Source organism: Canis lupus, chromosome 36, assembly GCF_003254725.2.
Source record: "Canis lupus dingo isolate Sandy chromosome 36, ASM325472v2, whole genome shotgun sequence".
Lineage (NCBI taxonomy): Eukaryota > Metazoa > Chordata > Mammalia > Carnivora > Canidae > Canis > Canis lupus.
This window is the reverse complement of record NC_064278.1, coordinates 22,334,242-22,357,576: the sequence shown is the minus strand read 5'-3', so window position 1 is coordinate 22,357,576 and position 23,335 is coordinate 22,334,242. Positions and strand designations below refer to the sequence as shown.

The following is a 23,335-nucleotide window of genomic DNA, read 5'->3' as shown; positions in this document are numbered from 1 at the left end:
CAATGAATTCTTCTTTTTTAAAATTTTAATCCTTTACTACACTATAAAAAGACCTTTTAAAATATTGAGTTTAGAGACACCTGGGTGGCTCAGTGGTTGAGCACCTGCCTTCAGGCCAGGGCATGATCCTAGAGTCCTGGGATCGAGTCCCACATCGGGCTCCCTGCATGGAGCCTGCCTCTCTCTCCGCCTGTGTCTCTGCCTGCCTCTGTCTGTCTCTCTCATGAATAAATAAATAAAATATTTTATAAATAAATAAATTAATTAATTAAAATACCTGAGTTTAATAAATCACAGGGTTTTTTCCCCCTAAATCTTATTAAAAGACCTTTTGAAATACTGGGGGAGGGGCACAGAAAGAACAATAATGCCTTTGTGAATCTTGAAAACCAAAAATACAAACCTCAAACTTCCTTATTTGTATGATGTCTGAATCCCCCCTTCTTAAATTCCGTAGATACCCCTGGACCACCTTCTGCTCCAAGAGTTGTGGATACCACCAAGTACAGCATTAGTTTGGCATGGACCAAGCCCTTGTATGATGGTGGCACTGACATCACGGGATATGTTCTTGAAATGCGAGAGAAGGATACGGATCAGTGGTACCGAGTGCATACCAAGGCCACAATAAGAAATAATGAATTCACCGTGCCAGACCTCAAAATGGGCCAGAAATACTCCTTCAGGGTTGCTGCTGTGAATGTGAAGGGTATGAGTGAATACAGCGAGTCAACTGCTGAAATTGAGCCCGTGGAAAGACTAGGTATTTAATAATATATGCTTTTAGGTGAATTATTTTTCTCATCACAACTGTTCATAAATTAAGTTTTGACATTTACTTTCCAGAAATACCAGACCTAGAGCTTGCAGATGACTTGAAGAAGACTGTGACCATCAGAGCCGGGGCCTCATTGCGCCTGATGGTGTCTGTATCTGGAAGACCACCTCCCGTCATCACATGGACTAAGAAGGGCATTGACCTTGCAAACCGGGCAATTATTGACACCACTGACAGCTACTCTTTACTTATAGTGGACAAAGTTAACCGGTACGATGCTGGAAAATACACTATTGAAGCCGAAAATCAATCTGGCAAGAAATCAGCAACAGTCCTTGTTAAAGTATATGGTAAGTCTTTGTCTTAAAATCAACTATGCTGTGAGTAGATTTCTTAGAAAAAATACACCTTGACCTAGGATTGGTCACCTCTCTAGAGGGAAACTATGTTGAATACAGGTTCCTGCAAAACGCAAAGCAAAAAACTATCAACCAATCAGGCAAATAAGTATGGCTCTTACATCTTTTTTTTTTTTTAGATACTCCTGGTCCCTGTCCTTCGGTGAAAGTCAAAGAAGTATCAAGAGATTCTGTGACCATTACCTGGGAAATTCCCACAATTGATGGTGGCGCTCCTGTCAACAATTACATTATTGAGAAGCGTGAAGCTGCCATGAGAGCATTCAAAACAGTAACTACCAAATGCAGCAAGACACTCTACCGAATTTCTGGACTCGTAGAAGGAACCATGTACTATTTCAGAGTGTTGCCAGAAAACATTTATGGCATTGGGGAACCCTGTGAAACATCTGATGCGGTTCTGGTCTCAGAAGTACCTCTGGTGCCTACAAAGCTAGAAGTGGTCGATGTTACCAAATCAACTGTCACTCTCGCTTGGGAAAAACCACTCTATGATGGTGGTAGCCGACTCACTGGATACGTTCTTGAGGCCTGCAGAGCTGGCACCGAGAGATGGATGAAGGTTGTCACCTTAAAACCCACGGTCCTAGAGCACACTGTTATTTCCCTAAACGAAGGCGAACAGTACCTATTTAGAGTACGGGCACAAAATGAGAAAGGTGTGTCGGAACCAAGAGAGATCGTCACAGCTGTGACTGTACGAGACCTCAGAGGTATGTACCAAATCACCAAAAAACATCAGGAATAGTGAAGTAAAGAAAACAGAATTCATGATGTTTTGTCATGAGAAATAATGCTTAGGAATTAATGCCTACTTTCTTTTTCCTAGTGTTGCCAACAATCGATCTTTCTACAATGCCTCAGAAGACCATCCATGTCCCAGCTGGCAGACCAGTAGAGCTTGTGATACCGATCGCTGGTCGCCCACCTCCTGCTGCTTCCTGGTTCTTTGCCGGTTCTAAACTAAGAGAATCAGAGCGCGTCACAGTTGAGACTCATACTAAAGTAGCTAAGCTAACCATCCGTGAAACCACTATCAGAGATACTGGAGAATACACCCTCGAATTGAAGAACGTAACTGGAACTACTTCAGAGACCATTAAAGTTATCATTCTCGGTAAGGATGTGTGACAAAGGCACATGCAAGTTGTTGATGTTTAGCTGCCCAATTGTGATTTGCAGTGAAAATTAATTTCCTGGATTTCTTTCTCTCTCCTAGATAAGCCTGGTCCTCCGACTGGGCCTATCAAGATTGATGAAATTGATGCTACTTCGATTACCATTTCCTGGGAACCACCTGAATTGGATGGTGGCGCGCCGCTGAGCGGCTATGTAGTAGAACAGCGTGATGCCCACCGTCCAGGGTGGCTGCCTGTGTCCGAATCAGTGACCAGACAGACATTTAAGTTTACCAGACTCACTGAAGGAAACGAGTACGTGTTCCGTGTGGCTGCAACCAACCGCTTTGGGATCGGCTCTTACCTGCAGTCGGAGGTCATAGAATGTCGCAGCAGCATCAGTAAGTCCTCGGGCCCTTCAAGCCACCGTTTCCCCCACCCGATTCTCAATGTTAACAGAAAGGAGTTTGGTTTCACTATGTCCTAAGTGAATGGAGGTCCCAAAATTAACCCCAGGATCTTTCCAAGGTTTCTAAATTTTCCTGGAGGTTAATTTTTTTTTTTTAATGAAAAAGAGGAAGGAGAAAAGGAGGGAGCAAGGGAGGCAGGGGGGACTGGCCAGGTTATAGTGAGGAAAAAAAATACAGAATGCAGTGTTTGATAAATGTTTATGAAATTGAAGAGAATGAGGAACCTCAAGAAAAGTATAAAAATAAAACATTGGAAAAATAGTCACAAGTCTTCCATAGTATTTGAAAAGCTAAGACACACTTATGGAAATGTAGGAGTCTTTAATTTATTCACATTGCCATAATGTGTTTACCTCTGTCTCACTGCAGGTATCCCTGGGCCTCCAGAAACATTACAGATATTTGATGTCTCCCGTGATGGCATGACACTGACGTGGTATCCACCAGAAAACGACGGCGGCTCCCAAGTGACTGGATATATTATAGAGCGCAAAGAAGTGAGAGCAGATCGATGGGTCCGTGTAAATAAAGTACCAGTGACGATGACGCGGTACCGTTCCACTGGCCTTATTGAAGGCTTAGAATATGAACACCGTGTCACAGCCATTAACGTGAGAGGGACGGGAAAACCAAGTCGTCCTTCCAAACCCATCGTTGCCATGGATCCAATTGGTAAATACATTTTTGTATAAGTCAATTTATTGAGGTATGATTTAAAGGTAGGAAAATGTATCCTTCTGAAATATATAATTCTAAGTTTTGAAAAGGTCCTGTTGTGTATAACCACCAGCGCAGTCAAAATAACAGAATTTTTTCATCAGCCCAAAAAGTTCACTGTGGTGCCCCGCCCCACCCAGGCCCTAGCAGCTTTGGGCAAGTAACTTTTTATATTCTCCTCTCGAATCTATTCCCCATGCTTTAAAGTGGGACTTATATGCTCTAGATCAGTCTTTACCTTTTTTGAACAATATTTCTTTAAAAGCTGATGATAAAAATAAATAAATAAAAGCTGATGATAAATGTAAGATGGTAGTAGTGATCATAAATAAAGCACATTTAAGACAAAGGAAAAAAGCAAGAGCTTTAAGTATTCTTAACTGATAAAAATGAATAACATTTTAATCAAAAAAATGTATATATATTCTAATGCTAACAGCCTGTATATACACAATTCATTGAATGTTAGGTGGCACAGCTGGTTTTCAGCTTTGCAGCAACTTTAACAATATCTTGCTGTCTTATTCTTATCCCCAGCTCCTCCGGGAAAGCCGCAAAACCCAAGAGTTACTGATACGACAAGGACATCAGTCTCCCTGGCCTGGAGTGTTCCAGAAGATGAAGGAGGATCTAAAGTCACAGGCTATCTGATTGAAATGCAAAAAGTAGATCAACATGAATGGACCAAATGTAACACCACTCCAACCAAGATTCGGGAGTATACCCTAACACATCTACCTCAGGGCGCTGAATACAGATTCCGTGTCCTAGCTTGTAACGCTGGTGGACCTGGGGAGCCCGCTGAGGTACCAGGAACAGTCAAAGTCACTGAAATGCTTGGTAAGACATAGGATCATTTACTTTCTGCTATAATTGCCTTAAGATTCCTTTCTTACCATGCCCCCCGCTTTAAAAAATGCTAATTGTAACTGGATCTTTTTTCCTAGAATATCCTGATTATGAACTTGATGAAAGATACCAAGAAGGTATCTTTGTAAGACAAGGTGGAGTCATCAGACTTACCATACCAATCAAAGGAAAACCATTCCCAATATGTAAATGGACCAAGGAAGGCCAAGATGTCAGTAAGCGTGCCATGATTGCAACCTCTGAAACACACACTGAGCTTGTCATCAAAGAAGCAGACAGGGATGATTCTGGCACTTATGACCTGGTTCTGGAAAACAAGTGTGGCAAGAAGACTGTCTACATCAAAGTCAGGGTGATAGGAAATCCCAACCCTCCTGAAGGGCCACTTGAATATGATGACATACAAGCTCGCTCCGTAAGGGTCAGTTGGAGACCCCCCGCCGATGACGGTGGCGCTGACATCTTAGGCTATATTCTCGAGAGGCGGGAAGTGTCTAAAGCCGCCTGGTATACAATTGATTCCAGAGTCCGAGGTACATCCCTGGTGGTAAAGGGCCTCAAAGAGAACGTGGAATACCATTTCCGTGTTTCAGCTGAAAACCAGTTTGGCATAAGCAAATCCCTGAAATCTGAAGAACCAGTCATACCAAAAACACCGCTGAGTAAGTACTCTTTCAACTACAACGCTGCAAAAACTCTTTCAGTACGCTTTCATTTTGCAGTGAAAGTCATCAGCTTACAAGCTACGGGACCGTACTCTTAACACGTGTTTTCTACTTTATACCCACAGATCCTCCAGAGCCTCCAAGCAATCCTCCAGAGGTACTCGATGTGACCAAGAGTTCTGTCAGCCTGTCTTGGTCCCGGCCCAAAGACGATGGTGGTTCTCGGGTCACAGGCTACTACATTGAACGCAAGGAGACATCAACTGACAAGTGGGTCAGACACAACAAGACTCAGATAACGACCACAATGTACACTGTCACGGGGCTTGTTCCTGATGCTGAGTATCAGTTCCGCATCATCGCACAGAATGATGTTGGGCTAAGTGAGACCAGCCCGGCTTCTGAACCGGTTGTTTGCAAAGATCCATTTGGTAAGGAGAGAGTTTCTAAAGGGGTTCAAACCAAAGAGGCAAGCCATCTTTGTTTTTTTTGTTTTCCTTTTACTTCAGCAGGAAAGCTGATTCCCTTTTCAATTGTTTTAAAATATTTCAGATAAGCCAAGCCAACCTGGGGAACTTGAGATTCTTTCAATATCCAAAGACAGTGTCACTCTACAATGGGAGAAACCTGAATGTGATGGTGGCAAAGAAATCCTTGGATACTGGGTTGAATACAGGCAGTCTGGAGACAGCGCCTGGAAGAAGAGCAATAAGGACCGCATCAAGGACAGGCAATTCACAATAGGGGGTTTGCTGGAATCCACTGAATATGAATTCAGGGTTTTTGCTGAGAATGAGACTGGGCTTAGCAGACCTCGAAGAACTGCTATGTCTATAAGGACTAAACTAACATGTAAGTAGCTATTAGTTCTCTGCTTATGACCCACAAACTTAAGCAACTAAGTTATGGCTAATTCTTCTTCTATATTAAGTAGATGTCCAGAAAACCTTATTGCAGAGCAAGGGTTTGGGAAGAATCACTCACTTTGGCATACACACACACACACACACACACACACACACACACACACAAATAGCTGCTACGCTCTAGAGGAAGTCATTCCAAGCACGTAACCTCAGTAGATTTAGGTGCAGTGACCTGAGCACATTCTTGAGCAATTTCTCCTTCAAATGCAATGGTTAGGTTTTTGGTTTTGTTTCTTTTGCTTCCTAATAAGACTTGAGGGTCAACAAATGTACTGCACTTAGGGGAACCTAAGTAAGACAAAGATACTACAGATTTATAGAGAGGATTCATGTTTCCCCAAGCCCCTATACATTGTTGATGTCTCCCAGTTATAAAGAGAATGTCACTCTACTACATAATAATGTGATGATATGCTCATGGAATTCCTATTTTCCACAAGACCCCAGGAAAAGCACTAGAGCATTTTTAAGAACTAAACTCATGTGTAAATCATGGTATCTAATAAAATGTTAGTCAAAAGGAGAGATTCATTCCTGATAGGCAAGGACAGAGGATTACAGATTCTGTGGTAATAATAACGCATTAATATCTTTCATATCATTCAGCTGGAGAGGCGCCAGGAGTGCGCAAAGAAATGAAGGATGTGACCACCAAGTTGGGCGAAGCTGCTCAGTTGTCATGCCAGATTGTTGGAAGGCCCCTGCCTGACATTAAATGGTACCGATTTGGCAAGGAGCTGGTACAAAGCCGGAAGTATAAAATGTCTTCAGACGGACGCACACATACGCTAACAGTAATGACAGAGGAACAAGAAGATGAAGGTGTTTATACCTGCATAGCTACTAATGAGGTTGGAGAAGTAGAAACTAGTAGTAAGCTTCTCCTGCAAGCAACACCACAATTCCACCCTGGTTACCCACTGAAAGAAAAATATTATGGTGCCGTGGGTTCGACACTTCGACTTCACGTTATGTACATTGGTCGTCCAGTACCTTCTATCACTTGGTTCTATGGCCAGAAACTTTTGCAAAACTCAGAAAACATTACTATTGAAAACACTGAGCACTATACTCATCTTGTCATGAAGAATGTCCAACGTAAGACTCATGCTGGAAAATACAAAGTTCAGCTCAGCAATATTTTTGGAACAGTTGATTCCATCCTTGATGTGGAAATACAAGGTATTTTATTTTAGCTTTTAGTGGGATTGTTTTTTAATTTTTCAAGAAAAAAAATAGATCTTGGGAGACCTACTACCAGAAAACCCTACAATTGTATTTTCTCTCAACAGATAAACCAGACAAACCTACTGGGCCACTTGTGATAGAAGCTCTATTGAAGAACTCTGTGGTGATCAGCTGGAAACCGCCTGCAGACGATGGAGGCTCCTGGATCACCAACTATGTGGTGGAGAAATGTGAGGCCAAGGAAGGGGCTGAATGGCAATTGGTGTCTTCAGCCATCTCAGTGACAACCTGCAGAATTGTAAACCTCACAGAAAATGCTGGCTATTACTTCCGGGTTTCAGCTCAGAACACTTTTGGCATCAGTGAACCTCTAGAGGTTGCCTCAGTTGTGATCATTAAAAGCCCATTTGGTGAGTACAACCTCTTGAACAAACAACCTCTATGATCTCCATATGCAAAATTCTATCCTTACATAAAACTCCTACTAACAGAAATAACTTTTGAAAGGGAATAGCCAAAGATTCAGATAAAGCACAAGTGCCTTTGATATCACTTAAATTGAATTTTTTGCACATCTACAACTATAAACCCTATTCTTCAAAAAACAACTTTGTGTTTTGGTAAGTTTCTTAGCATAAAGAGATCCATTTCATTTTTCTGAAACAGCTATTCTTAGAACTTTGGGTTTGTAAGATTTAGGTTTTAAAAACTAATAAACTCTTAATAATGCTGCTTGTTTTACCTCATGACTCAAATCTTTTTTTTGTTGTTTCTTTGAAACAGAAAAGCCAGGTGCTCCTGGCAAACCAACTATCACTGCACTCACAAAAGATTCCTGTGTCGTGGCTTGGAAGCCACCTGCCAGTGATGGAGGTGCAAAGATTAGAAATTACTACCTTGAGAAACGTGAGAAGAAGCAGAATAAATGGATTGCTGTGACAACAGAAGAAATTCGAGAAACTGTCTTTTCAGTGCAAAACCTTATTGAAGGTCTCGAATATGAGTTCCGTGTGAAATGTGAAAATCTGGGTGGGGAAAGTGAATGGAGTGAAATATCAGAACCTGCCACTCCCAAATCTGATGTCCCAATTCAGGCACCACACTTTAAAGAGGAACTGAGAAATCTAAATGTCAGATATCAGAGCAATGCTACTTTGGTCTGCAAAGTGACTGGTCATCCGAAACCCATTGTGAAATGGTACAGACAAGGCAAAGAAATCATTGCAGATGGCTTAAAGTACCGGATTCAAGAGTTTAAGGGTGGCTACCACCAGCTCATCATCGCAAGTGTCACAGATGATGATGCCACAGTTTACCAAGTCAGAGCTACCAACCAAGGGGGATCTGTGTCCGGCACTGCTTCCCTGGAAGTAGAAGGTAAATATCTCAAATCTATAAAAATCAGTTTGGGGATCTCTGGGTGGCGCAGCGGTTTGGCGCCTGCCTTTGCCCCAGGGCGCGATCCGAGAGATGCGGGATCGAATCCCATGTCGGGCTCCCGTGCATGAAGCCTGCTTCTCCCTCTGCCTCTCTCTCTCTCTCTCTCTCTCTGTGGTGACTATCATAAATAAATTAAAAAAAAAAATCAGTTTGGTGCTAGGTGACATATTGTTAATTAGGGTTGGGGGGAGTTGTTGCGCTTAAATAGTTCACTAAATTATATTCTTTCTTCTTTTATTCTGATACAGTTCCGGCTAAGATACACTTGCCTAAAACTCTCGAAGGCATGGGAGCAGTTCATGCTCTCCGAGGTGAGGTGGTCAGCATCAAGATCCCTTTCAGTGGCAAACCAGATCCTGTGATCACCTGGCAGAAAGGACAAGATCTTATCGACAATAATGGCCACTACCAAGTTATTGTCACAAGATCCTTCACATCACTTGTTTTCCCCAATGGAGTAGAGAGAAAAGATGCTGGTTTCTATGTGGTCTGTGCTAAGAACAGATTTGGAATTGATCAGAAGACCGTCGAACTGGATGTGGCGGATGTTCCTGACCCACCCAGAGGAGTCAAAGTTAGCGACGTCTCACGAGATTCTGTCAACTTGACATGGACGGAGCCAGCTTCTGATGGTGGCAGCAAAATCACCAACTACATCATTGAAAAATGTGCAACTACTGCAGAGAGATGGCTTCGTGTAGGACAGGCCCGAGAAACACGTTACACTGTGATCAACTTATTTGGAAAAACAAGCTACCAGTTCCGTGTAATAGCCGAAAATAAATTTGGCCTGAGCAAGCCTTCGGAGCCTTCAGAACCAACCATAACCAAAGAAGACAAGACCAGAGCCATGAACTACGACGAAGAGGTAGATGAAACCAGGGAAGTTTCCATGACTAAAGCCTCTCACTCCTCGACTAAGGAACTCTACGAGAAATATATGATTGCTGAGGATCTTGGGCGCGGTCAGTTTGGAATTGTCCACCGCTGCGTTGAAACATCCTCAAAGAAGACTTACATGGCCAAATTTGTTAAAGTCAAGGGGACTGATCAGGTTTTGGTAAAGAAAGAAATCTCCATTCTAAACATTGCTAGGCACAGAAACATCTTATACCTCCATGAATCATTTGAGAGCATGGAAGAGTTAGTCATGATCTTTGAGTTCATATCAGGACTCGACATATTTGAGCGCATTAACACAAGTGCTTTTGAACTTAACGAAAGAGAAATCGTCAGTTACGTTCGCCAGGTCTGCGAAGCACTTGAGTTCTTACATAGTCATAATATTGGACATTTTGACATTAGACCAGAAAATATCATTTACCAAACAAGAAGGAGCTCCATCATTAAAATCATAGAATTTGGTCAAGCTCGTCAGCTGAAGCCAGGGGACAACTTTAGGCTTCTGTTCACTGCCCCTGAGTACTATGCACCTGAGGTCCACCAGCATGACGTTGTCAGCACCGCCACAGACATGTGGTCCCTTGGAACACTAGTGTACGTGCTGTTAAGCGGTATCAATCCATTCCTGGCTGAAACTAACCAGCAGATGATTGAGAACATCATGAACGCCGAATATACTTTCGATGAAGAAGCATTCAAAGAGATTAGCCTCGAAGCCATGGATTTTGTTGACCGGCTGTTAGTGAAAGAGAGAAAATCTCGCATGACAGCATCTGAGGCACTCCAGCATCCATGGCTGAAGCAGAAGATAGAAAGAGTCAGCACTAAAGTTATCAGAACATTAAAACACCGGCGTTACTACCACACCCTGATCAAGAAAGACCTCAATATGGTTGTGTCAGCGGCCCGAATCTCTTGTGGTGGTGCAATTCGATCTCAGAAGGGTGTCAGTGTTGCTAAAGTTAAGGTAGCATCCATTGAAATTGGCCCAGTTTCTGGGCAGATAATGCACGCGGTTGGCAAAGAAGGAGGATATGCCAAATATGTATGCAAAATTGAGAATTATGATCAGTCTACCCAAGTGACCTGGTACTTTGGAGTCAGACAGCTGGAGAACAGTGAGAAATATGAAATCACCTATCAAGATGGAGTAGCCACCATGTACGTCAAAGACATTACCAGATTCGATGATGGCACCTACAGATGCAAAGTGGTCAATGACTACGGTGAAGATAGTTCTTACGCAGAGCTATTTGTTAAGGGCGTGAGAGAAACTTATGACTATTACTGCCGGAGAACCATGAAGAAAATCAAGCGCAGAACTGATACGATGAGACTCCTGGAAAGGCCACCAGAATTTACCTTGCCTCTCTATAACAAGACGGCTTACGTGGGTGAAAATGTCCGGTTTGGAGTAACTATAACTGTCCACCCAGAGCCTCGTGTAACATGGTACAAATCAGGTCAGAAAATCAAACCAGGCGACGACGACGGGAAGTACACATTCGAGTCTGACAAGGGTCTTTACCAGTTAACAATCAGCAACGTAACTATAGATGATGACGCCGAGTACACCGTCGTGGCCAGGAACAAGTACGGCGAGGACAGCTGTAAAGCGAAACTGACCGTAACCCCACACCCACCGCCAACAGACACGACCCTAAGACCCATGTTCAAACGGCTGCTGGCGAACGCAGAATGCCAGGAAGGCCAAAGCGTCTGCTTTGAGATCAGAGTGTCTGGCATCCCCCCACCAACATTAAAATGGGAGAAAGACGGCCAGCCACTGTCCCTCGGGCCGAACATCGAAATTATCCACGAGGGCCTGGATTATTACGCCCTGCACATCAGGGACACTCTGCCTGAAGACACAGGCTACTACAGGGTCACAGCCACGAACACAGCTGGATCCACCAGCTGCCAGGCTCACCTCCAGGTGGAACGCCTGCGGTACGTCAAACAGGAATTCAAGAGTCAGGAGGAGCGTGAGCGCCACGTGCAGAGGCAAATTGACAAGACGCTGAGAATGGCCGAAATCCTGTCTGGCACCGAGACGGTGTCCCTGACCCAGGTGGCCCAAGAGGCCCTGAGGGAAGCCGCCGTCCTCTACAAGCCGGCTGTGAGCACCAAGACCGTGAAGGGGGAGTTCCGCCTGGAGACCGAAGAGAAGAAGGAAGAGAGGAGACTCCGGATGCCCTACGAGGTCCCCGAGCCACGCAGGTACAAGCAGAGCAGCGTGGAAGAGGACCAGCGCATCAAGCAGTTCGTGCCTATGTCCGACATGAAATGGTACAAAAAGATACGCGACCAATTTGAAATGCCCGGGAAGATCGACAGGATCGTCCAGAAGAGGCCCAAGCGCATCCGCCTGTCGAGATGGGAGCAGTTCTACGTGATGCCCCTTCCCCGCATCACGGATCAGTACCGGCCCCGATGGCGTCTCCCCAAGCTGTCCCAGGACGACCTGGAAATGGTGAGGCCGGCCCGCCGCCGCACCCCCTCCCCCGACTACGACTACGACTACCACTTCTATTACAGACCCAGGAGACGCTCTCTCGGCGACATGTCGGATGAAGAACTGCTCCTCCCCATTGACGACTACCTGGCCATGAAGAGGACAGAGGAAGAGAGGCTGCGGCTGGAAGAGGAGCTCGAGCTGGGCTTCTCCGCGTCCCCGCCGAGCCGGAGCCCCCCGCGCTTCGAGCTCTCGAGTCTGCGAGCTCCCGTCAGCGTGGAGGAGACGCGGCGAGACTTCAGCTCCTCCACCTACCACGTCCCCACCCGGGCGGACACGAGCACGAGCTACGCGGCCCTGCGGGAGCGCCACGCGCGGGCCTCGCACAGGCCGCCCGGGCAGCGGCAGAGGATGCTGGCCGACAGGGAGGACGAGGAGCTGCTGCGCCCGGTCGCCACCAGCCAGCGGCTCTCCGAGTACAAAAGCCAGCTGGACCACATGTCAAGGGAGGACAAGTCTAGAAGGAAATCGAGGCGACAGAGAGAGGTGACAGAAATAACCGAAATCGAGGAAGAGTACGAGATCTCCAAGCACGCTCAGCGAGAGGCCTCCGTGCACGCCCAGAGAGCATCCGAGTCCGAGTCCTCCTCCGTGTCCAGGCTCCTGAGGCGGCGGCGGTCCCTGTCGCCCACCTACATTGAGCTAATGAGGCCGGTGTCCGAGCTGATCCGGCCCCGTCGGATCCCTCCAGAGGACGAATACGAAGAGGACACCGAAAGGAGGTCCCCTACTCCAGAGAGAACTCGCCCACGGTCCCCCAGCCCCGTGTCCAGCGAGAGGTCACTCTCCAGATTTGAGAGGTCTGCAAGATTTGATATCTTTTCCAGGTACGAGTCCATGAAAGCTGCTCTGAAAACTCAGAAGACGTCGGAAAGGATGTACGAAGTTTTGAGTCAGCAGCCTTTTACGCTGGACCATGCCCCCCGGGTCACGCTGCGAATGCGCTCCCACAGGGTGCCCGTTGGCCAAAATACACATTTTATCTTGAACGTCCAGTCCAAGCCAACTGCCGAGGTGAAGTGGTACCACAACGGCGTCGAACTCCAAGAAAGCAGTAAGATTCGTTACACCAACATGAGCGGGGTGCTGACCCTCGAGATTCTGGACTGTCAGGCTGAGGACAGTGGCACCTACCGCGCCGTGTGCACCAACTACAAAGGTGAGGCCTCGGACTACGCGACCTTGGACGTAACGGGCGGGGATTACACTACCTACGCCTCCCGGCGCAGAGACGAGCAGGTGCCCCCCTCGGTCTTCCCCGAGCTGACGAGAACAGAGGAATATGCTGTTTCGTCGTTTAAGAGAACGGCTGAGATGGAAGCTTCTTCCGCCGTCAGGGAGATGAAGTCGCAGGTGACGGAGACAAGGGAAAGCATCTCAGCCTACGAGCACCACGCATCTGCAGAAACGAGGAGCGCTGCCGTGGAACAGATGGCGCTGGAGGAAAAGTCCACACACAGGAAGATCAAGACGACGCTGGCAGCAAGGATTCTAACGAAGCCAAGGTCCATAACCGTGTACGAAGGCGAGTCCGCAAGGTTCTCTTGCGACACGGATGGCGAGCCGGTCCCCACCGTGACCTGGCTGCGAGGAGGACAAGTGGTGAGTACCTCCGCCCGCCACCAAGTGACCACGGCCAAGTACAAATCCACCTTTGAGATCTCTTCAGTCCAGGCCTCCGATGAGGGCAACTACAGCGTGGTGGTCGAAAACAGCGAAGGGAGGCAAGAAGCGCAGTTCACTCTGACTATTCAAAAGGCCAGGGTAACCGAAAAGGCCGAGATCAATCACCACCGAGAGTCAAATCCCCAGAGCCTCGAGTGAAATCTCCAGAAGCCGTGAAGTCTCCAAAACGGGTGAAATCCCCGGAACCAGCCACTTCTCACCCAAAAGCCGTATCCCCCCCCGAGACAAAACCCACACCAACAGAGAAAGTTCAGCAGCTACCAGTCTCCGTCCCACCCAAGATAACTCAGTCGCTGAAGGCGGAAGCTTCCAAAGACGTGGCAAAGTTGACCTGTGCGGTGGAGAGTAGCGTATTATGCGCAAAGGAGGTCACCTGGTATAAAGATGGCAAGAAACTGAAGGAAAATGGGCATTTCCAGTTTCATTACTCAGCAGATGGTATCTATGAACTCAAAATCCATAACCTCACGGAATCTGACAGTGGAGAATACATTTGTGAGATAGCGAGTGAAGGTGGCACTTCTAAAACGAGCTTCCAGTTTATGGGACAAGCCTTTAAGAGTGTCCATGAGCAGGTGTCAAGGATATCCGAAACTAAGAAAGCGGCTCAGAAGACCGCTGAGTCAACAGAAACCAAGAAAATAGAACCAAAAGCTCCTGAACCAGTTTCCTCAAAACCAGTCATTGTCACTGGGCTGCAGGATACAACCGCTTCTTCAGACGGTGTCGCTAAATTTGCAGTTAAAGCTACCGGAGAACCCCGGCCGACCATCACCTGGACCAAGGATGGAAAGGTAGCCAGTTCTTAAAGGTCTCTCAATTTTGTCTCCTAAAAAGCTAACATCTTCCCTCCTCCCCTTCATCTCCCCAAAAATGTTTAAACTCAACCTACTTTTAAAATTCTACATCAGGGCAGCCCTGGTGGCTCAGCAGTTTAGCGCTGCCTACAGCCCAGGCCGTGATCCTGGAGACCCGGGATCGAGTCCCACGTCGGGCTTCCTGCATGGAGCCTGCTTCTCCCTCTGCCTGGGTCTCTGCCTCTCTCTCTCTCTCTCTCTCTGTGTATCTCTCATGAATAAATAAATAAAATCTTTAAAAAATAAAATTCTAAATCACTTGCATTCTATAGGCTGTTACACAAGGAAGTAAATATAAACTCTCTGAAGACAAAGGAGTTTTCCTCTTAGAAGTTCTGAAGACTGATACTTCCGACAGCGGGCTTTATACATGCACAGTGACAAATTCAGCTGGATCTGTGTCCTCTAGCTGCAAATTAACTATAAAAGGTAGGTTGGCTTTTGTTCTTACCTGTATTTTTCAGAACATGATATTAAGGAAACTTTTCTAAACATTCTCCTTACACACACTCACAGACACACAAAGTAAAACTCTTCCAAATTCCAAAATGCCATTTATACACAAATGTAGAAATACACACAGCTAAAGGAAGCGTAATATTAGCAGAAAAAGAATTTATCAAGTGCCCAATTATACACGGTGGTATATAAGATTCCAAAAGGCAGCCCCTGCTCCCAGGAATATTTAGGAACGAAGTCAGTTTAACATACAAAATGGTAGTGCTTCCAGAAACCTTCACTCTTGCTCATTTTCCCAAGCAGTACAGTTAGTAAAAGAGCTATATTACTTTACCAATTAAAATTAGGTGCTTTCGTTCAGACTTCTAAAACGTAATTTTTTTTATTATTCAAGATTTCCTAAATCCACACAGATCCTAAATATTTTGACTATTCTTTTCAAGACTTTTTTTTCCAAGTCCCAAGAATCATCTTTAATTTAAAGAATCATTATACTGATCTCAAAAGTCATACATGACAACTTTCCAAGACTAGGACTGAGAAAGAATTAAACAGTACCTGCACTGCATACAAAAGGCAACATTCTTTGGGTCTTACTTGCAGAATCTACAAAAGAGTAGAGGGTGGGGCCTCTTTCCAGTTAAGTTTGCCTTACAGAGGTTTTTTTTTTTTTTAGCTGTAAAAGACACTGAGGCACAGAAAATATCTACACAAAAGACCTCTGAAATTGTGTCACAAAAGAAGGCCACTGTCCAAGAGGAAATTTCCCAAAAAGCCCTAATTTCTGAAGAAATGAAAATCTCAGAGGTGAAATCTCAAGAAAAGTTAGCCCTCAAGGAGGAAGCTTCAAAGGTTCAGATTTCTGAAAAAGTCAAGAAATCAGAAGCAATCTCTCTGGAAAAATCTATCGTCCATGAGGAAATCACTAAAACATCACAGGCGTCGGAAGAAATACAAAGGCATGCCGAGATTAAAGCATCTTCTACTCAGATGAGCATAACCGATGGTCAGAAAGTGACCTTAAAAGCCAACATTGCTGGTGCCACTGATGTGAAATGGGTTCTGAATGGCGTGGAGCTCACTAACTCTGAGGAGTACAGATACGGTGTCTCGGGCAGCGATCAGACCCTAACCATCAAGCAGGCGGGTCACAAAGATGAAGGGATCCTCACCTGCATAGGCAAAACCAGCCAAGGGATCATCAAATGTCAGTACGATCTGAGCCTGAGCAAAGAACTCTCCAATGCTCCAGCCTTCATCTCACAGCCCAGATCTCAAAATATTAACGAAGGGCAAAATGCTGTCTTTTCTTGTGAAATCAGTGGTGAGCCATCCCCGGAAATCGAATGGTTTAAAAACAACTTGCCGGTAAGTTTAATTATGAATATATCACCGAAGAAAATTGAAAATGCCACATCTATTCCTGAAGAGCTCAAAGAAACACTTCTTCCCCCCCCCCTTTCATTTTAGATTTCTGTTTCTTCAAATATCAGTGTAAGTCGCTCCAGAAACGTCTATTCTCTCGAAATCCGAAATGCATCAGTAAGCGACAGTGGGAAGTACACAGTGAAGGCCAAAAATTTCCGTGGCCAGTGTTCAGCTACTGCTTCCTTAACAGTCCTTCGTAAGTATATCTTCCCCATTTTCCTCACTTGTTTAAGGCCTTTACATTTTTTGTTTTTTTTTTTTTTTTGTTTTTGTTTTTTGGCATTTGTCTTCTGAGCACGGCCAACTCTGAGGAGCCTCCCATGTGATTTCATCTTTATGGCCAAAGTTTCTTCGCAGCTAAACAGATATGTGGATAAAATAACTTTCAAAGCCAAGCCACCAAGTGCCCTGTTGCATTTATTTTCAGAATGCACAATATCTATGTGATTTTCTATATGACTAATCATTTTTCTCCTAGTCATTCTAGCACCTGCATGTCATGTAATGATAGAAATATAAAGATTCGTTTCTTGGAGACATTGAGCTAGCTCTTGACAAATGTATGTATTTGCTTATGCTTTCACAGCAAATTGTTTGGGTTATGTTCATGTGTGTGTGTGTGTTTGTGTGTGTGTGTGTGTAAGTTTTCCATTTCTGCAAGTCAATGTCAGATGTCACCGATTAACCAGATGTCATTATTGTTCACTGTGTATCTGCTATGCTCCACAGCTCTAGTTGAAGAACCTCCCAGAGAGGTAGTATTGAGGACAAGTGGTGACACAAGCTTGCAAGGAAGCTTCTCGTCTCAGTCAGTCCAAATGTCTGCCTCTAAGCAGGAGGCCTCCTTCAGCAGTTTCAGCAGCAGCAGTGCTAGCAGCATGACTGAAATGAAATTTGCAAGCATGTCTGCCCAAAGCATGTCCTCCATGCAAGAGTCCTTTGTAGAAATGAGTTCCAGCAGTTTTATGGGAAAATCTAGTAGGACACAACTGGAAAGCTCAACTAGTAGAATGCTTAAAGCAGGCATAAGAGGTGAGCAATAAAAATTACGGTAGAGGTAGATTAAGTCTAGTAGCACGGTATAGTCTTTAGTTCACATAATTTAGTAGAAAGCAAATCATGTTTTCAGTGATCCTAAAACATTTCTGTTGTTGTCCCATAAAGGAATTCCACCTAAAATTGAAGCTCTTCCCTCTGACATCAGCATCGATGAGGGCAAAGTTCTAACAGTAGCCTGTGCTTTTACGGGGGAGCCTACCCCGGAGATAACATGGTCCCGTGCTGGAAGAAAAATTCAAAACCAAGAACAACACGGGAGATTCCACATTGAAAACACAGATGACCTGACAACTCTGATCATCATGGACGTACAGAAACAAGATGGTGGACTTTATACCCTGAGTTTAGGGAATGAATTTGGGTCTGACTCTGCCACTGTGAACATAAACATTAGATCCATTTAAGAGGGCCTGTGCTCCTCATATCCATACTCATTCTTAACCTTTCACAAATGATTCACATGGACTAATCTTTCTGATCTGTAAATATTTAAAAAAAAAAAAAGTAGTTGTGTATCAACCTAAATGAGTCAAAGTTCAAAATTATGCGTTTCAATCTTTCATAATTGTTGACCTAAGAATATTATACATTTTCTAGTGACATGTACATACTGTATATAGCCGGATTAACGGTTATAAAGTTTTGTACCATTTATTTTATGACATTTTACAATGTAACTTTTGAAACTGTTGGTAGGAGAAAATTTCTTATGGAATGAATACCCTGCTCAACACTTAACCAATCTTTGTGCCTCAACATAATGTTGATGTCTAAGTATGCCTCAATGGGTTGAGAAATTCCCCATTGAAGATGTCCTATCCACCTAAGAGATGATGCCATGCACATAACCAGACATGTGCACTGATAACCTATTGAATCAGAAATGTAAGGCATTGGTGATGTTTGCATTTACCCTCCTGTAAGCAACACTTTAACGTCTTACATTTTCTCTGATGATGTCACATTCAAAATTATCATGACTTAAATATTACCAGAGCAGAGTGTAACGGCCAACACTTTGTTCGCTCATTCTACACTGTCTCTGACCATAGAGAGTGCGGGAATAGCTTGGAAAAGTAACATCGCCTGGCCATCCCTTTATTTCACCAGGCTATTCAAGTATTCCTATGCCAGAGCAGTGTCAACTCTTGGAGGTTCTGGGGTGCAGCCAACGCCTTCGTGTGGTAGCTCTAAATTTAAACCTAAGAAACTGGGGCAACTAAGCATTGAGCCACAGCACAAAAATAAAGAACAACAACAAAATAAAGCTGTCGTTAAATTTAAAACAACTACACCATTACTAACTGCCCAAAATGTCAATTTGATATAGTTCCTTTCATGCAGGTATAAATTCAATTGTTAGTTACAATTGTTGGACCTCCTTGAGAAATAGTAACAACAAAATAAAGCAAGCTATCTGCACCTCAAAAACGTGTGGTTGGTTGTTTTTTGTGACATTCTGGGGTTGGGGAATAGGACTTCACAAATCACGGAAATGATCACAGATAAGGTAAAGTTAATCGAGTTCAAAATGGCCCGTATCAATACATTCTTTAAAGCACATATTTGTATTGTGTTGACTATATTCAACAGTTTTTTTAAAGCACGGGTTTGATTCTCATGGATAAATTTATTCTCAAAAGTGAACAAAAATCCCCCAAAATCACAGCTTAAAATCTTTTAAACCCATCAAGAAAAATATTTTTTAGGGGGACTGATTCAACTAAATCCATCAAAAATATTGAACGTCTACAATTCACAATTTTTTGTGTTAGACACCATTGGGAACAAGGCAAAGATCAACAAGATAAGATAGGCCCTATCCCTAAAGGAACGTAGTGAAGAGAAAATGACAGCTTCAGGGGAATTCATCAGTTGAGCAACTGAAGCCACATTGCCTACTGCAGCTCCAAACTGAGACAGAATAAAGGTTCTAGAACTAAAATACATGTTTTAAGCGGTGCACTCCTACCGTGTTTTTAAACAATTATTCTATGCTTAATAAAATATCTAGTGACAGAAAAATCTGTATTTATCCACTCCATTGGATAATCCTAATCGTAATCCAATAAAATTGATTATTGGACTAACATATTACCTCTGAAATATAAATACAAGTAGAATTACTTCCTAAATATGAGTGGCTAAAGCCAAGCACATGTACTATACTATCAACTTTTATTCTTCAAAACAAAAATTGTGAGACTTTATTAACTTAGCCAGCAACTGTTCTGTCTCAAGTCAGATTCCCTAGACACAGAGCCCAAGACAAGGATTCTTGTATAAGTGGTTTTCTGTGGGGCTGGTATCAGGGAAATGGAGGGAGGCAGAACAGAGGAAGAAGGCTAATGTGGCACCTCACTGCAGACATCAGGCCCAGCCCACAGGGAACATCATCTGTGCCACAGTTGGCTTCACCTTGGAACAAGGGGGCTGGCCTCTCATACCCCCATATCAGCCAGCCAGTGGCTACAGGCTGTGAGCTTGGGGGGCAGAGGGAGGATCATCGGGAAATAGCCTCCCAGACAAAGAGGGGTACCTGTTGGCCAGAGCAGTCTCTGCAGCCTCAGGCAGGTAAACAGCCACCACTCAAGAAACCTGGTCAGGGGCACCCACCCTGCGTGACCTGGGTGGTACCAACGGCATCTACTACATTATGTCACCATTTGAATAAGCTTATCCTTACCTGAAAATGAGGCCCGAGCTTGCTGGGTGATTCCTGAGGACGATTCCCAGCCCCGACATGCTAATATTCTCACGGGTCTCATCCGTGGCTGAGACACAGTCCATGCTCACGAGAAGCCTAAGCCCAAAGTGTTCAGCGGCTCCCAGCCAGCCTGGGCCTGGGAGGGAGAGGGGGGCAGGGGCAACAGTCAAGGGCAGCCACAGCCGGGGGCCAGGTCTGCCCTCTCTTCATGCCTTAGCAGAAGCCTGTGGCCCAGGCAGGCAGCCGGGCGGCCACGGGATCTTATTACCAGCCTTCAATAGTAGCTGATTATATAGATGAACCACGTAGGGGGGGACGGAAATCCCAAACAACTGGTAAAACAGCAAATTCAATTGGCAGTGTCTGTGGAGACCGATTCAAGAGTAATGTTTTAGGATTGTGCTCCAAAGAGAGAAAGGAATTTGTTATTTGTTGACTCTGCCCCAAATAGCACCTGGAAAAATTCAAAGTCCAGTTTCCTTGTAATAGGCAAAAAGAGTGCTAGATAGATAGAAGAATTTTTTAAAAATAAGATTGGCCCGTCAATTCTTAGCCTAAGACTACAAAAAGTGAAGGCTTAGTGTTGAACTCCATGCCTTAGGATGTCTCTGGATGAGTATTTCCCAAATCCTTTTCCTGGGGGATGTTGGCAGATGTCATGAAAAAAGCGTTCCTATGGCCAAATAAACCCGGGACTTGGGTCTGTGTCCTCGGTGTTGCTGACTTCTCCGTCTTTGATGAACTAGAAGGGTTGTGATTCCCCGAGAGGTGAGACGGTGCTCTCCAAATTGGATTGATGGATGATGGAAGGGCCAGTTTTCAAGGGCTGCGCCGGGCTGGGCTATGGCAAGTGGAAACACGGAAGGTGTGAACAGAATTACACCTTCGCAGGAGGAACTGAGTATCACCTAAGAAATGAAAGTAAGTGCTAGGGTTAAAGATAAAAATAATAATCCAAAGTGCTTGCAAGCCCAGTGCTGGGGCCTCTGACCCGGTCAGAAACGCAGAACTATCAGGTTAGGGGAAGGTCCCTGGTCAAAGCTTGGACCTGAAGTAGGGACGAGGGGCAGGGCTTTCCAGGCCGAGGAGGAGCCGTGCACCTGCAGAGGCCTGGGGTGGGGGGCAGCACACGGCTTTCAAAAAAGTAGAAAAAAAAAAAAAAAAACCAGTAAGGCTGATACAATAGCCTCTGGGGAGCTGGGGGGCAAGAGGCAGGGTAGGGTCGCACAAGGCCTCATAAGCCACATTCCAGAGTTTGGGCTTTTCCCTAAGAGGCAAAGAGAAACTTGAAGGAGATTGAAGCAAAGGAGCTGCTCGATCAAACTTTTTATCTTTACAAAGTCCTGAGCTACTCGGAGGTAGCTATGATGCTATTTGCCGTTCTGTATCGAAGAGCTCATCCTCCTCGGGGACCCTATTCACCTACCACCCAATTTCTAGGCTGCCGTGGCCCTGGAGCTGCACCTCCGGGGCTGAACTTCGTGGAAAGGCCCCTCTTAAGGGTGTCTGGGGGTCTCAGGAAGACAACGATAAAGTCAGGCTGGTAGATTCTGTGGGCACCCAAGAGGTGTGGGAAAGAAGTTGTGGAGGAGAGGGCGCCTTCCTGCGCAGCCTTCCCGGTGACCGCGACCGCTGCCCTGGACCTGGCCGTGGGGCCGGAGAGGAGTCTGGGAAACGAACAAGGAGTAGTGGAAGGGGAGGCGGGCGGGGGGATGGGGCGACTGGGTGACGGGCATTGTGGGGGGCACCTGACGGGAAGAGCACTGGGTGTTATGCTAGATGTTGGCACATCGAACTGCAATAAAAAAAAAAAGAAAAGAAAAGAAAGACCGCCCTACATGTTTCAAAGGGAACAGGCAGATAGATGCGAAGGCATCTGGGAAATCCCCGCAGCTGGCTCCCATGCAGGGGCAGCGATGCCCCGCATCTTGGGCGCTCGGGATTGCTTCCTTCCGGGGAGGACGAGAACCTCCGTGAGGGCCCCCCCAAACCAGCAGAGCCTCCAGGACAGATGCTTCCCGCGAAGGACGGAAGAGGCACAAAAACTTCCTGAGTGACGGGGGAAGCGTCTAAGGGTGTAGAGAGAAGGCCGGCAGCGTCTCTCAGCCTCGGAGAGGAACGTGAGGGCACGAGCCCTCGCTGCAGCTGCAACACAGGAGTGAAATCAACTCTGTCGACAGCTGCCGCTTTGGTCTGAGAACAGCGGTCAGGTGAGGCACGCAGGTACCCCCCGCCCCCACTGCTGCCAGCCTCGCCCGCATCTCCAGGGAGGCCGGCTGTCCTCCTCCCCCGTCCCTGCCTACGGCCGCCTGAGGAAGGTGCACAGAAGGGGCGCGACCAGGGCCATCAGGCCGAGAGCAGACGGGAGGCCCTGTCTGATGAACGGAAGGACCACTACGGGGAAGGAAATGGGGCCATACCCACCAGAAAGACACAAGGGGGAGAACTGAGACCCAGGGTCTGAGAATAACGTGCCCAAAGCCGCAGAGTAGCAGAGCTAGAACTAAAAGCCAGGTTCCCGTTGACCCACGTGCTCTTACCACCCCCTCACAACACCAAAATTCAAACCTGCTGGCGGGTGAGAGGGCAGAAAGGGGGCCTGCTCTGTTCTACGTTCAGGGTCACTATGGTTCCAGGACAGGGTGGACGGCACGATGCCCTCAGGCCACCTCGTGAAAAGGCTCCTCGGTTCCAGTGTAGCCAATTCCTCTTCTGAGAAAGCTTAGAACCCTCCACTGGCATCTGCAATATAGCCTGGAAATAGGGTGCCCATCTGACCCCACAACACGTCATGTGAACAGACGGGTGAGAGAGCAGAAAGTTCTCTGTAAACCATGTTATGGGCTCTAAAGGAGTCACAGAAAGGAACCTTTCCAACCTTCAAGGTTCTCAGTGGGTGCTTTCAAGGAGGGAAGCCAACAGAGAGCTCCGGAGTATTTAAGGTAGAGGACCCCAGCTATGGTGAGAGAGGCTTTCGAGAGCTGGGCGCCGGGCAGGCATTATTCCAGAACACTTGGAGGATTTGATTTTCTTCATTTCCATTGGAGACTGAGATGAGCACATTTGTTACTTAAAGGGAAATTTCTCCTTCCAAGAAGAACTATCAAAGTAAAGATGTGTATGAGGACGT

The 23,335-nt window shown here is 45.6% G+C and overlaps 1 protein-coding gene and 1 long non-coding RNA gene across 2 annotated transcripts in view; one reads left to right on the top strand and one right to left on the bottom strand.

The window, feature by feature from the left end:
- The window catches only part of TTN (titin), a 274,428-nt gene extending 255,499 nt beyond the window's left edge, over window positions 1-18,929 (top strand). Inside the window, 20 exon segments of the mRNA XM_049106193.1 lie at window positions 458-763; window positions 847-1,128; window positions 1,317-1,910; window positions 2,027-2,314; window positions 2,417-2,716; window positions 3,155-3,457; window positions 4,040-4,342; window positions 4,450-5,034; window positions 5,163-5,468; window positions 5,590-5,889; window positions 6,570-7,145; window positions 7,256-7,561; window positions 7,935-8,528; window positions 8,840-13,791; window positions 13,794-14,489; window positions 14,825-14,981; window positions 15,688-16,379; window positions 16,482-16,635; window positions 17,169-17,471; window positions 17,604-18,929. Of these exon segments, the coding sequence (XP_048962150.1) occupies window positions 458-763; window positions 847-1,128; window positions 1,317-1,910; window positions 2,027-2,314; window positions 2,417-2,716; window positions 3,155-3,457; window positions 4,040-4,342; window positions 4,450-5,034; window positions 5,163-5,468; window positions 5,590-5,889; window positions 6,570-7,145; window positions 7,256-7,561; window positions 7,935-8,528; window positions 8,840-13,791; window positions 13,794-14,489; window positions 14,825-14,981; window positions 15,688-16,379; window positions 16,482-16,635; window positions 17,169-17,471; window positions 17,604-17,902 (12,296 nt within the window). The 3' untranslated portion in view covers window positions 17,903-18,929.
- Window positions 1-22,027, bottom strand: part of LOC112668186 (uncharacterized) — a 69,519-nt gene extending 47,492 nt beyond the window's left edge. The window contains exon 1 of the long non-coding RNA XR_007408580.1: window positions 20,185-22,027. This is a non-coding gene — a long non-coding RNA (uncharacterized LOC112668186). The remainder of the gene's footprint in view (window positions 1-20,184) is intronic.
- Window positions 22,028-23,335: the final 1,308 nt, after the last annotated feature.